The 14,940-nt window shown below is 44.5% G+C and overlaps 1 protein-coding gene across 2 annotated transcripts; it reads left to right on the plus strand.

Annotated features, from left to right (window-relative positions):
* Positions 1–232: 232 nt before the first annotated feature.
* OSGIN1 (oxidative stress induced growth inhibitor 1) lies at positions 233–11,033 on the plus strand. Of its 2 annotated transcripts, none has more exons than XM_014880821.2 (6): positions 233–374; positions 4,439–4,544; positions 6,958–7,094; positions 7,416–7,607; positions 7,926–8,017; positions 8,667–11,033. In XM_014880821.2, exons 2-6 carry the CDS (start codon positions 4,460–4,462, stop codon positions 9,658–9,660), a joined length of 1,500 nt encoding a protein of 499 aa, XP_014736307.1. In that variant the 5' UTR covers positions 233–374; positions 4,439–4,459; the 3' UTR covers positions 9,661–11,033. The 2 variants fall into 2 exon arrangements, with proteins under 2 accessions (XP_014736307.1, XP_014736308.1); XM_014880822.2 differs by having other exon boundaries at positions 240–374; positions 4,442–4,544.
* The last annotated feature ends 3,907 nt before the right edge of the window (positions 11,034–14,940 follow it).

Here is a 14,940-nt window from a genome sequence, read left to right on the forward strand (position 1 = left end):
TATCTGTGATGTCCTGAGGGTTAAAAAAGGGAAATATTTGTTCAGTGCAGGACTTCTGACAAGCATGAGTCTGTAAGTCTGCTTTTGCTGCAGTCACACAGTCAGCTGAACATTACTAAGGACCTTTCTCTTCATCATTCATTCAGGAGCCGGGAAGGGAAATATTCCTGCTGACTCACGCTTATTGCTATTTTCCTTGCTCCGCCTCCAGGCATTTTGGCTCCTCCTCTCCCCTCTTGCTGCTGGTTGCCTACTATATTTAAACAGCTGTCTTAGAGCACAGAGAGGATTGCAGGCTGGTAGTTTGGTTTGCTGTCCTGACTGTACAGTCACTTTCATAAAGATCCCACCTCTCATCAGACCTGCTGCTAAAGGTAAGAAGGCTCCAAATAAGTACAGAGAGCTCTGTCTGGTGTACCCTAACATCAGCTTCTGAGTATCACAGGGGTCTTTTTAGAAAGGTGTGATTATGTTCCACAAAGTTGCATTTTTTCCACATAGTTTAATTGTGTTTGGGAGGTAACTGGCCTGACAGGTAAGAGTGACGATACAAGGAGAGAACAACTTCTGAAACTTGAAGGGAAGTATAAAATATAAAAACTGTCAAGGTCTCTGCTTTTTAAAAACGTACTAATTAATTAAATATTAAACTGGTGAAACAAGGGAGTTGATGAGGAAATTAAGCTGAAGAAAACTATTGTTGCATCTGTGTTAGAATTGTTCTTTAAAACGGAAAGAAAGTTCTGGTGCCTCGTTTAATGTCCCCCAGTGTTTATGCCCCAACTGCATTGCTCTTTTGAACTGTCCCCATGTGCTGTTCAGGCCACACGTGGGGATTCTTACTTTAGCAATATCTCATGGCTCTTACAGGGAGAGTTATCTGCACATGGCTGATGTAACCTGGCTGTTTTATTTCTCCAAGGATCACACAGCGTCCTTGTCTTGCTAAGTCTATCTTTGCTTTTTCATTTTCTCACTTAAAACCTGTTTCAGGCTTGCAGCCTGGAACTAGTAAGAGCCACACTGACTGAGTTTGTGAGTTATAGTCCCTCTAGACATGAGGCTGTGTCAGGAAGGTATGCAGAGCTTGGCCCAGAATGAGCTGGGTGCTTTTCAGCCAGAAACAATTATGTAACATCACGCAGACGCTGGAATGCTTTGGAAGCAGCAAGAAGCCAAGTTGTGAAATTTGCTGCATTCTCCCAAATGAAGAGAAGGAAAGGGACATCTATTTAAAGTAGGAAGCTCAAAGCAGGAGCCAAACTCTGTGTCACTTAAGCTGAGTAAGTGTGAGTGCCCAGCAGCCTACACTACATAAAAGGAGGGTGAGAAGAGCAGTCTTAAGTTTCTTGCTGTCTCAGGCTTTTTCCTGGTGCTAACTAGTTCAGTGTAGATTTACAATGAACTTCAGTGTTCTGTTGCTTTCTAATAGCCTCTGCAAGAACAGGCTTTCCTCTGCTGCACTGTGTTAGCTGCCCTAAGGAGTCTAAGAATGAAAAAAAAGAAAAAGTAAAATAATCCACCTTAATGTCTAATGGCAGGAAAGATGAATGTTTGGCCTGAAACTAAAGTGGCTGAGATGCTCTGAGCTCAGTTTTACCCCCAGAATTCAAACCTACCTTTAGCCTTGGATGGGAATAGCTGTAAACTGTTTCTGCACCTGATTCACTTTCTGCTTAAAAAGAAGAATTAATAACTACAAATTATAGAGATGGCAGCTATAGGACGTGAAAGGGACTTCTTCCATTTGTAGAGATGCTAGGATGGTTAAACTTGTGTTGATAGAATTGTCAGTGTCAAATCTTCAGGAAACAAAGTGCGTAGCACTGAATTGTCATTAGGGGTTTTGTGAACCCAGGTACTGAATAAATCCGTGGTTAAAAATGGTCACATATGTGCACAGATCCAGTTTCATCAGACTAACAATTGTGCTCCTCTGGCTATTAAAGTTTAGTTTAATTCCATAAAATGCTCCTCTTTGATGTGTCAAAAGGTACAGAATGGAGGGGGAGGGTGAGAGGAGCAGGGAGTTATCAGTGAGCTCGTGGCTGCTGCCTCTGTGCTTTATCAGGGTGGAGAAGGGTGGCAGTGTGCAATGGCCAGGAGCCAAGGCAACCTTCCTCTAAAGCAAACAGGACTGCCAGGCTGTCTTCTCCTGGCTTGTGCCTTTTTTTGTCCCCTTCAGGCTCCCCCAGATAAATGCTGGCACACAGTGCCCTGACTCTGTGCTCGTGCCTGACAAACGTGCTTGCAGGCTCCTCATGTCTGTGCTGGCTCTGCTGCTGCCCTGGAACTGCTGCCATGTGCTCTCTTGGGTTGGTTCAGCACTCTTTGCTTCCAGCAAAAATCCCACAGATGTGCATGCAGTTTTTCCGTGCATGCTGCTGCAGGGAGCTGTGGAGCAGAAACCTGGAAGATTGCTTCCAGAGATCTTGCTTTCCTCTTGCAGGATCCCAGTAGTTTTACAGAAACAAGATGTATACTCTGTGTTAGGAAAAATTGATGAGAATTTTTCTTGTGTAATACAGTCGTGGAGAGGGGTTTATTTGTTATCATGGAGAAGAAACTTCTGCTAAGCTGCAGCTGGATGCTGTAGTTTACTGGTTTGAGGGGAATACCTGACCAGTCACACCGTGTCCTGCTTCTTTGGCAGTCCCAGGTGCTAGTGCTGAATTCTACCAATTGCAGCTCTGAAGCTTTGTGGGAAGGAATTATTTGAGGGTAAACTTACACCACAGTCTGCTGAAGGTGGTGCAGGTTTTGGTTAATGTGGCAGAACCTATCCAAAAGGCTGGGGAGATCCTTGGGTGGTTGTGCTGTGCTCCCACAGCTTCCAGGGCTGTGGGGATGCCTTAAGGGGACTTCATCTCCTGCAGTGAATGCAGCTACCTTTGAGTCTCAATTAAATTGGCAACATAAGCTTCATTGAGATCCAGCTCTCTTCAAAGCTAAAGGCTTCAAATTACTTAAATTAGAAAGCACAACTATAGTATATTTTAAGTGGTTCATGCCCTGTCAGGCATGAGAGTCTTAGACTAATGCTTAGTTAAGTGCTAACAGGCACCCAGTAAGTGTTGCTAAACTGCAATCCAAAATTTGGACAAGGCTGCTAGTTTTGAATTCATCTTGTAATCTTTATGTGATGAGCCCTTGGAGCAGAGCTGTGGAGCCCAGCCATGGCTGTACATTGGTGTGTGTGAGAGCTGTCACATCCTAGCAAGCAAACGCATTCAGAACACTCCTGCTCAAGCCTGGAATTTGCAAATTGTAAACTCACTGGTGGTTTCCTGGCTGCCCATTCAGTCACCAGGGTCCCACGCTTCACTGGAGTTGCTGTGACGTAAATGCCAGGCTTAAAGAGGGGCATTACACTCGTAGGAAGGCATCTGCTGCAATATCTGTGTCAAAGCACTGATGTGCCAGCCCTTATGGAACTGTGGAGTGCACTTGGCCAGGGTGTGGAGAGCATGCCCTACTGGTCAAAGTCGTGCCATTCCGTGGAGTTTTGATTAGCTTTCCAAAATGAGAATAAGATTTTTTTAATAAAAGGGAGTATTTTCTGTAGGATAACTTAAAAGCTTTTGATGAATTTCAGAAATGTCACGTTTATTGTGGTAAAAATAACTTCTCTAGGTTAGTCACAGTAGAGTTGAATTCCATGGAAAACTAAAGAAGTCATTGTTTGACGTGGTAGGATTCCTGCAGGAATGGCAAAAGCATTCACTGTTCATTGATGTCTGAATAATGATTAGATTAGTTTTGTAGATTCCACTCTAATGACACCTTATCTCCAAGATAACTATGAGGCATACTTTGTTCAAAGACTTGTTACTTACTTGTTCAGACCTAGAACTCTTCATTTTCTGTAAAATTAAGACAGAAAGTTCCAGAACTAAACTAGCACTTCTCAAAAAACCCTATAGTGATAGAATGGTACCTATTTGAATATGCAGCCAGGAGATTTCCAGCCTTTGGGCAGAAGTCTTGAGTGAGGTTTACTTTACTTATCAGTAAATGCACAAGTTGCTTTAAAAAGTGCTTATGATAATGACATGTTTTTTAATAGAGTATGGTCAGAAGTGAAGTTTTTATTAACAACCTGAAATACTTCATTTAATGTAGTCAGAGGGTTACTAAAATTGCCAGCTGTCCTAGCATGACTGGAATTCATGCCTGAAAGAGAAAGATAACTGTTCTCTCCCCCTTTTGTGATGCATAATCAGAGAATCATCCTTTGATTTTGGGGTCAGGAGGAGAAAAAGATAAGGAGGTCTGTCCTGAGGGTGCAAGTGCAATGTGACAGTCTGCAATGCAAGGGTAATATTTTAGATTGGCCTGAGTTTGTGGGCTGGAGAAAATCTTGTGGGGTTTTTCTGGTTTGTTTTCTTGTGGGTTTTTTGTTAAGAAATGCAAATAATTCAAAACATATTTGTTTCAGCAGGTAGATACCAGAGCATAAATGCTTCCAGATGGGAAGATGTATCCATTAGTGACCAGACACTCAAATAAGAGTGGGCTCAAGACACTGCCTGTTGTGATCATAGGTAAGCCTTCTCCTGCCAGCACTGCTGTGTTCTCTTGTGCTGTTGTTGCTTTGGACTTGCTACCTTAAACTTCTGTTCCAGTTCCACATGTTCTCACTCAAACCAGAAATGCCTGACTACTGTTTCTGCATCATTTCCCAGACAGCCAAACTTCTTATAGTACAAAGACAGAGACCTCTAAGAGTTATGAGAAGTAAGGAACAAGATATTTGACAAATTAAAACACATACCTATTTTTAATGGTAAAATTGGTAACCTTTTGAGCATCATTTCATCTGAGCCTGCTTTTTCTCTGTTGGATATTTGGAAAGATTTGAAACCTTTTAAGTACAGATAGTTAATCAGCTTGCTGTGATTATCTGTAGTGCTGGAATTGAAAGTAGATTTGTGTGAGTTTTTCACCATTAAGTCTGTTTAGAGAGTACTCCAGATGCTGTTAAGATTTCTTGACACTTTTCACCAATTTCTTTTAAAACATGAGTGAGCTACACTGATTTTGTACAGATTTAGTAGACTTATAAAATGCAGTTTTCTACCAGTTAAAAACCCCAAGTTATATAGTAACTGTCTTGCCTCCCATGCAAGAGGGAGCTTTGCAGTGGGAGGTGATTCTTGGAGCAAAGGAATGATGTCAGTGCCTTCCCCTCTGACCAGCCATGAGCTGTGCAGGTGTTGGACTTTGTTCATCTGAGCCTGTTTCATGCCTTGCAGAGCTGGGTTCCCTCCTTATCTGGCATAGAATTCAAAGCAGCTGAGGGAGCTGCTCCAAAGTTAGAGCACTGCATAAATCACCCCTAATCGTGGCTAACAGCAAGTTTGACAGGGATACTCCTACCAGCAAGTTCTTGTCTGAGAATCACTTTGTGCTGCTCAGTTGTACAAGTCTCTGGGTGGGAAGGGGGATATTTTGGTACCTCCCCAGTGCACCTGTGCAGGGACCCAGGGTGGAGATGCCACTGAACCTCAGAGAAGCAGTGTGAAGATATGCACTGAGCAGGCTGCTGGACTGAGGCAGCCCAGCTGTTTCACTGCAGCTGGACAACACTGCATGAAGGTTCCAGCTACTCCCCCAGGCCCTGCTCCAGAAGACTCCCTCAGCTGTGCTGGCAGCCTCTTGGAAGCAGTTGCATTGTAAAATAGCTTGAGCCCCAGATGTTCTTGTGACCATCCATATCAAACTCAGACATGGTTCAGAATAAATCCTCTGTGTGTAGTCACTGAGTGTTGTGCACTCAGGTGGTGAAGTTTGGCTTGGGTACCTCCTCGTACTTCCAAAAGCAAAGTGGTAACCTGGAATTTGTTACATTTTACTATAGCTGCAGTTTAGTTTGTTTTTGGTGTCTGTTGCTGTTGGTTTTGGCTAACTTTCCTGCAAGTGGAATATTCCAAACACTGACCTGCAGCTGCTGGTCCGTGCTCAGCACAGCAGCCTTTGTCCCCAGCTGTGACATGTACTGCCCTTCACACAGCTCACTGCTGGCTTTACAGACCTGACCTCCCTCTTTCTGGGGTCCTCAAGGATCAGCCTTTGCTGCAGTCACCTCCAGTCCCCCTTGCAGCATTGGCACTGTGTCAGCAGGCTGCTGTCACTTGGGCTCTCCTCCCCTCTTTGTCACTGTACTGTCATGGTTGTTGGCCACACAGCAGCAAAGCCTGGGCAGCCAGACAGAGTGACAATTATAAATATATTCACTGTAAAATGTTGAACATGCTGGAGAACAGCCATGTGCAAACTTTCCACAGGCTGCTCTCACTGGGCTTTGGAGTCATATATATCTAGTTTTTCCACTGGCTGTTGGGTGGTCAGCAAATGAGCTCAGCCATGCAGCAGCCTGTTCAGAGTGCTGTATTCTGAGGGCTTGGCATGGCAGACAGACTTTTTCCTTAACACCCTGCAGTTCCAGAGTAGAGCTGGTTCCCATTTGAAAGTGTCCTCAAGACCCATTAGTCAAAGCTGCTATTGCCAAATATCCCTTAAAAGATGGAATTTCTTGCTGAGAAGAACTGGTTCCCCTTCACTTCAATAGTCACTCTCTTTTCTGGATCTTATATGCTGTGCACAGTGAACTACTCTGCATGGTGTGAAATCACTGATCAGCTTCTAAACCTCTAATTTTAGACAAATAATTCATCACCATGCTAGAGACTTCAAGCTTCAGGTGAGGGCCAGGTTACCATGACTTAACCCTGTGTCTTTTCAGCAAGTTCTAAGGGCCTTGCAATGCAAATAGGAGCAAGTGAGGTGAGGGGTAAAATGACTTCCCCAACTCCATCCAATAGGTCCATGCTGGAACAGGAAATCCCCTGTATCCATAGCAGTGGCATATCTTTTGTATTGGTCTGCATCTTAAAAATACTTCTCAAAAACTGCTCCTTCTCCAGAACTATAAATTCTTCTCCATTGTTTTTTCAGGGAATGGACCATCAGGAATCTGTCTCTCATATTTGCTGTCAGGTTACACCCCTTACTTCAAAAGACACTCTCTTCATCCTCATCCTATTCTTCAGAGAAAACTGGAAGAGGCACCAGAAGTCTCTGTTTTGGATCAGGTTTGTGAAAAGATAAACAGTATGACATCCCATAAAACATCCTAAGGGTGTATCATAAGCGATTACCTTGTTTGGATTTTCAAAGTACACAGACAGAATGAGCCTTAAGCAAATTTTGCTTTGTAATCCAGATGTCCCTTGTATGAAATGCCAGCACTGCTGCTAAGATCCTCGAGGCAGCCCTTGGGCAGGAGCAGGTCTGTGTGCCTGTAAATGATCTTCCCAAGCACACCAAACCCACTGATCAGAGATGCTGGAGTAACAAGCAGTCTGCTGCCTGGCAGTACATGCTCTTTGAACATGTGGTCTTTCTCTCTCTAGGATTTGGAGTATCTGTCTGAAGGCTTGGAGGGACGATCCCAGAGCCCTGTGGCTCTTCTGTTTGATACTCTGCAGCGTCCAGACACAGACTTTGGTGGGACAGCAGAATCTGTGCTCACTTGGTGGCATGAGCCTGACAGAGCCATCCCCCACCTGGTCCTTGGCAGAAATGCTCCTGGAGGTGCCTGGCACGTAAGTGAATTGGAGCCAGCTGGGGTCTGGGTGTTGTGTAATAGCCAAATGTGTTGACTGGAGAGAGAAAAGCTCCTCTAAAGTGCCAGTCAGCCGTGTTAGATTTTATGTGTATAGTCTAGTGAAAGTTTAAAAGGAAAGCAAGCATGAGAGGCCTTTATATTCCCCATATCTTTTTCTTTTTGGAGAACATGGATGGTTTAGTCCATGAGAGCAGATCAGAGGAAATTACTGATTTCATCATCTGTGCCGTATTGAAACATGGAAAAGTTGCCTTTTGCTTTTTACATTTAAAAAGTCATTTTACTCTTGTTTCAGTCTATAGAGGGCTCTATGATTACCCTGAGCAGAGGAGAATGGATGGGACTCCCAGATCTCCCTTTCAAGGACTGGTTAAAGCAAAAGAGAAGGTGAGATATCCATGTGGGATCATTTGCAAACATCTGGAGGTTTTTAGAGAACATGGAATGGACTTCTTGAATGTAGCTACCTATCTGTTATGGATGATTTTAGTGAGAGAAAGGACACCCTCCTACACCCCAAAACCAGTCCATTCTACATTGAGGGATTCAGATAAAGTTGCAGTGCTGCTTGGAATGTGTCCTTCTCCACACCCACTGGGGAGATGAATCCGTGACCGTGAGTTCTGAGTAAAGCTTGAAAGCCTGGTCACCTGGCTTCTACTGCTGCTGCCCCTGATGACAAGGACAATCAGTTCAGCTGCTGTGCATTCTCTGAGGTGCTGGTTCTCTTGACATGTGTCACAATTGATCCTAAGAAGTCCAGGAGTTAAAAATGGAATGGAAGCAAGATATTAGAGGAAGGCTTTAATAACCAACCATGTTCTTGGGGTTGGGATTAATGCTAGAGAACGCCTCTGTCCAACAGCTTCTGTTAGCTCTATATGTCAGGAATAACTTTGCTGAAGTTGGAGAAACTAGATCAGACTTCTCTGGTAGTGCCAGGATAGATGGCTCTAGGATACATTCAGTGCAAGGGGGGACAAATTCCAGTCTCTTACTTAACTGCTGCTTGACCTTTGTTTGTACTTTATTACAGAGGCCTCAGAAACAATAGAGCCACAGCAGAGGACATTGCTCAATATTACCAACACTATGTGATGAAGAAAGGACTGCAGAAGAATTTCAGATGTGGCACTGTTGTGACCTCTGTGAGGAAAGTGAGTGCAGAGAGCATCTCCAACCACACCCAGAAAGATCTGCAGGACGACAGTGGCTCACTCTGGAACTCTAATGAGAAAAGTACAGAGGTCTTTCAGGTGGATGGATTTTTCAAAACTATGGAAGGTGATAAAGAGCCCTTCTCCATCTATGCAGAGAATGTGGTTTTGGCTACAGGAACATACGACAATCCTACCTGGCTTGGGGTCAAGGGAGAAAACCTTTCCTATGTCCACCACCAGCTGTCTGCCCTAGAAGAAGCAGTGAAGAACAACAGTGTTGGCATCATGTCAGATCCAGTCTTGATTGTAGGTGCTGGTCTGACAGCTGCTGATGCGATTCTCTTTGCTCACCATTGCAATATTCCAGTAATCCACGTTTTTCGGAGACGAGTCACTGATCCGGGCCTTATTTTTAACCAGCTCCCCAAAATGATGTATCCTGAATACCACAAAGTGCACCAGATGATGAAGGAGCAGACAGCTGCCTGTGCTGGGCCCTATGAGCGCTACATCAGCCTCCCTGAGCACCACGTGCTCTCCTTTGGCAAGGACAAGAAATGCATCTTTCAAGACAAGAATGGCTGTCAGAAAGCTTATAAAATTTCCATGGCTCTAGTTCTAACTGGCTCAAACCCCAACCTCTCCTTTCTGCCAAATGATGGCATTGACTTGGCAGTGGACAATGAGCAGCCAGTCAATCCAAAGAGGAATCCCATAGATGTTGATCCATTCACCTATGAATGCACTCAGGAGAAAGGGCTCTATGCTCTGGGACCTCTAGCAGGAGATAACTTTGTACGCTTTGTGCAGGGAGGGGCTCTGGCTGTTGCCAGCTCTCTGTTAAAGAAAGCCAACAAAAATCCCCCCTAACAAAAACCCCCAGCCCTGTACTACCTGGATGGGTTGGTGATCTTTCCATGAAGCAGCAAATCATCTGATTTGTATATCCTCAAATCTAAAGGCCATTCCTGGTGTTCTTCAAGGTTTTATGGAGAGTCAGTAAGTTCTTGCTGAGTTATTTGAGAAGATTAATGCAGGGTGAGTCCCACACACAGCAGTATCTTCAATTCCTGAGAATCCAACTCCTCTTCTGCATAGCTGTGCAGAGTTACTGGGACTGAAGCTTGTGTCTGGGGAAGCAAGGGCAAGATAGGAATTGCTCTTCTATCTGAAACCCTCCAGGTGACTGAAAATTGGATTGAGGAATTAGTGTTAATTATTTTCAGATAGCAGGCCCACAACACTGTGTCTGTTGGTGTCTTACAGTGTTTTGTCATGAAACAAAGTAAACTGACCTGGTTTTATTCACTCCTGTGGTTTGGCTGTATGTTCTTGTCAGGCCAGAAATCGCTGCCAGGTACTGCAGGTACCTCTTTGGCACGTGGAGGGGTACTCTGCAAGTAAAAACTGACATACAAACATTCAAAACTATTTTGTCTCACTGATACCGGCAACGAGTAATATATGACTTAAAAAAAAAAAAAAAATCGAGGGATTCCTGTGGTGGGTTCTTCTCCTTCCTGAGAAGAAATGGTACTGATTTGCAAACACTTGGTTTGCCATCTTGTAGCTTCCTGCTTTCTAAATCCTAAACCTGTGACAGCCAAACTCTTGGCATCTGCTGTAGAGTCAAGCAGAACTAAAGGGGAGCTGCAGGTCTGTCTTGGAACTGCCCACATACTGTATGGGGCTTCTGCTGCATGGAGTACTCTGGAAAGGTGCAATATATTATATGCTGGGTGAATTACTAACGTATTGTGGTTTTTCTAAAAATAATATTATTTGTATAAGAGGGAAAATGGCACGGTCACTTTTTTGGTAGCTTTATGCTATATCTATCTATCTATATATATATATATATATCAACTTTTTATACTGTTTTTCTAAAAGATTTTTATTGGCAGAGTATTTTGTAACAGTTTCAGTCTGTTCTGAATGATGCCTTATGTTGTAAGCAGCATTCTCAATAGACCTACAGGGGCTTTCATCCTCTCACAGGAAAAATTGCAGTCAAAGCTAATTTAATTTGATGTAAAGACAGACTCTGCTCCCTGTCCTGCACTGAAACTCACTGACATCACAAGTCTCTGAAAAACTGAGTGGGATGAGACATCTGTAAATGAATTGGCCTGAATTTGTGATGTGGGAGGGGCTTGTCTGTGATGTTACTGTATCACACTTGAATCATTTTTCTGACTGATTATTCTTGTATGGAATTTTCCAATAAAGTGATTTCAGACTTACATTGTGTTTGTTTTAACTCTGAATCTCTGACCCAGAGAAGACCTAATGAACTGTTCATCACCATCATCTTCCTGGTGAATACCAGGGCATGGTTTGTGCCTGCTAAATCCTTTATCCCTCTGTTCCCTAGGAGGACCCTACTGTGAATTTGCTCTCCAGTATCTTTGGCTCTCCAGTAGGATGAAGAACCGTGTAAAATGCCATGCCTATCTCTTGTGACACTCAGGCAAAGCCAAACCAGGCTCTTTGCCAAGCTTGTTCTTGCCTGGTGGATCTTACATCTCTTTCCTGTTCACCTGCTCTCTCCTCCTGTCTGCAGAATAACCCCAGATTACAGCCTAGACCAGTAAGTCAGTTAAGAGAGTTTAGATCAGAAGGGACATTTGAAGGTCTCTGGTCCAACACCACTAAAATTAGAAGTTGCTCATTTGGACCTGGTTGCTCAATGCCTCGTTGGGTAAAGCTTTGAATATTTCCAGGACAGAGATTGCACTGTCAACATTTGATTACCCCATTTAACATTTTACCACCTTTGTTGTTGAGAGTTTTTAAGGTATTTTCTGAAGAGTTGAATTGTTCCTATTGCAGCTTATCTACTGCCTCTAGGTTTGGTGATTTGGGCTTTTTTCAGCACAGCTCTGAGAGGAATCTGGTTTGTGTTAATATATCAACACTCGCTGTTCTCTGCAGACTGAGTGTGGTTACTGCTCTGCAAAGAGAGAGAAAAGACAGCAACACACACAGAGCTCTTTGGGGAAAAAAGGCCAACTTTATTGTATGGACAGCCTGTATTTAAAGTGTGTTACATGCAGCTAGGACAGGACAGTAGTTCATTGGACAATTGGGAAAAACATCCTTGGATCAGCACCTCAGTATCCCACGGGAAAGACACCTGGTGTTAATCTTTATTATGGATTAACTGTTTTTCACCATATTATCACCTTGGGAGACTTCCTCCCTAACTGAAGCTATATTCAGCTTATCAGCCTGGGAATGGACCTGAGAGTCAGGAGAAATCCAGGCCTGAAAAGGAATTTCCAAGCTGTAATTCCCTAGCTCTCTAAATGTGTGTGTCCACAACTGAGACTGTATTTTGTGAACACAGAAGAATGGAGGGAATGGGTTTCCTGGTCTGTGTCCTTGCTCACTGGCCAGAATGGTGGCAATGCCCCCAGGGCTCTCTTTGGCAGCATTACTCCACGAGAGCTGGTACTTTCCTCTGATTCTGTTATCCTTGCAATGTGGGCATGCCAAAGAAGGGATAATGTGGTTCTGTGATCTTCTGCAGGTAACCTTTACTAGAAAAAAAGTTCAGTGATCAATGCTCACCTCTCTGAAAATGCTGGTTTTGGCTACGTCTTCCTGTCTCAAAAGCAAACGAGAACAAAAGCCAAAGAGTGCTTAAAAACCAAGGGGCATTGGAGTGTGCTGGGAATAAGGTCATAAGATTGGTGTCAAGTGAAATGCTGCTCTTCATATCACCGAGATCAAAGTCACAGTGTTCATGCTGATCATTCCTGCATCCCATATTGCATTATGCTGAGCTAATTTGCCCTGCACGGGAGAGCTCCTAACTAGGTCAGCAGCCTGAGCCTCCATCAGGGGAGCTCGTGTGTCTGTTTTAAATAACCTCCTTTCCTGCCCAAGAGCGACCAGCTAATTGCCTACCCCGTGCAGGACAGGAAAGGGAAGTGTTTTTCCACAATTGATGCTTAGAGAATATCCTACATTCTGCCCCCAAGGAATGTCAAAGTAGAGGATCTCAGTAGCAGAATTGATGGTTTAGTCATCAACTGCAGGTCCTCAGGGCAAGGCCATGAACTTCTAATCCAAGTTGTCATTCGGTTCTCTGTATCCAGGGAGGCAACCATGAATTATTGTTCCAAAACAATCAGCTGTGAGAGTCAACAGATACCGGCTTTGTTATGAGTGGAATTCACCCAAGCATTATAACCTTGACCTGCAGCATGTGACAGGACCAGGAATAAAACCAGTCTGCTCCTGGCCCTCTGCACAGCCTGCAGTGGTGACACAGCTCCATCAGGTGACACTGTAAATGCTCCAGCCCCATCTCCACTGCTGCTGGCCAGGCCAGCCTGGAGCCACCCTGGTGAGCCAGCTGGGTAAATGACACCAGAGGCCACTCTGCCTCTCTTCTGTCCCCTGCAAGTCATTTGGTGTCCTCTCCCTGCTGCCCACTGGGAAACCTCCACACCACAGAGACCAGAGCAGGTCCATCAGGGAAGCCTCCAGCAGCTCCCTGCTCAGCTCAGTTTGGAGGGAGGAGATTGGTTTTTTCATACAGAGCTCTGGCTGCAGCTAAGAAGTGATGCTCATCTCACCACAGCAAGGGCTCCATGTCAGGACTCATTTCTCCTTCTTCAGGGCTCCCCAGCCTCCTTTGGTGCCCTGTTGTATCCTTGCAGAGCAGGCTCCTGAGACCTGCTGGTACTTGCCAGGAGCAAGGGAAAATTATGCCTTCAGAACCCAAATGAAAATTTGAAGTCTACCAACAAGACAAAAAGCAGAATTGTGGTTTTATGATTTTATTGTGTTTGTGAGTCCTTGCAGTCCGGGCTGACGTATTCTAAACTCACCTGTGGGTGTGGCAGAACTGAGTGTACAAGTCTGAACTCAGGTACATTTATTATGCAATTAAAAGACAAACCTACTGCTTCTGATTTTTGCTTTGGTGAAGGTCTTGTGAAATGTAAGAGCATGTTCATGGGGAGCTTTTGCTTCTTAAATGAAAGGAAGGGTGGCCTCTTTTTAAAAGGACCCATCTTTTATGTATCACCTGAATTGAAATAATTTCAGTAAAATAGTCTTGGGAACTCCTTTGATTGTTCAGCCTTCACTTTTTTGGCAGCACTTCTGTCTTTGAGCATAGGACTAAATCCAGCCACATCTTGGCCAGACCACTTTATTTAAAAGCTCGACAGAGCATTATGATATATTGCAAGTCCAATGATTGCCTAAGTCTTAGCTTTAGAAGGGCCCTTAGGGAGCTGTCAGGCTGCTGCAGATGTAGTGGTTTAAATTAACCTGCTTTATTTGTGAAACACAGATATTTGTGGGCAGGCCAGCAGCCAGCCCATCACTGCTGACTGACAGCTCCTGGGGTCAGGCTAAGCTGTTTGTAACTGGGGGCACCTGGGGAGTGGGTGGTGTGGGAGAGTCTTTTAGCAGAAGAGGCTTCAAGGTGGAACCAACCCTGCAGGCTCCAGGGAAAAATATCTGACTTGCAGGGCTCTTATGCAAGCCATGAAGGTGGAAGAAAGCTTCTGGCTAGAGAGAAGCTAAGTGGGAAGGAAGAAAAAAAAGCACAAATTCTGTTGCTATTGTTGGCTGGCTCCTGCCTTCTGCCAGAGCCTGGAAAGCTGCAGGATCCTCTGTCCAGGAAGAGTTTCCTTTGACATTCCTGGGGACAAGCCCTTAGGGCCAGGACAAAACCTGGGTTTTTTGATGTGCAGATCAGAGTGATTCTGAGAGATTCTGCTCTGGCATGAGAAGGAAAACATCTCACAGGTGTTCTGCCACTGTATGAATGTGCCCTTCTGCTCCAAATGGGCACCCACGTTACCCAGGCTTAGGAAGAAGGATATACAAGTGTATCAATTTACAGGAGCAGAGCAGGCAGCCCTCGTGAACTTTTTGCAAAGGAAGCAGATTGGGTTTTGTTTTCCAGGCCAATTTTTTCTGGTTGCATTCATTTCTTGGAAGCACTGTCAACAGTTCTGTTTTGTTTTACGTCTGCACCACAGCAGGCTGGGAACAAGGGAAAGGAGGGGAATCCTGAGCCAGGCAGCAACCACGCACAGGCAGCGTGGTCCTGCTCCACATCCAGCATCACTGCCAGCTGGGAAAGCTGCTCTGGAAGGTGACAGGGCTGTTTACTCAAGATAT

The sequence above is a fragment of the Sturnus vulgaris genome, chromosome 12, assembly GCF_052056855.1.
Source record: "Sturnus vulgaris isolate bStuVul1 chromosome 12, bStuVul1.hap1, whole genome shotgun sequence".
Lineage (NCBI taxonomy): Eukaryota > Metazoa > Chordata > Aves > Passeriformes > Sturnidae > Sturnus > Sturnus vulgaris.

Bases quoted from the DNA above. Each gene is read 5' to 3' on its own strand.
- OSGIN1 (XM_014880821.2), top strand. From the start codon at position 4,460: ATGCTTCCAGATGGGAAGATGTATCCATTAGTGACCAGACACTCAAAT. The intron at 7,095-7,415 runs GTTTGTGAAAAG...TTCTCTCTCTAG, and splicing joins AAGTCTCTGTTTTGGATCAG to GATTTGGAGTATCTGTCTGA. The intron at 7,608-7,925 runs GTAAGTGAATTG...CTCTTGTTTCAG, and splicing joins CTCCTGGAGGTGCCTGGCAC to TCTATAGAGGGCTCTATGAT.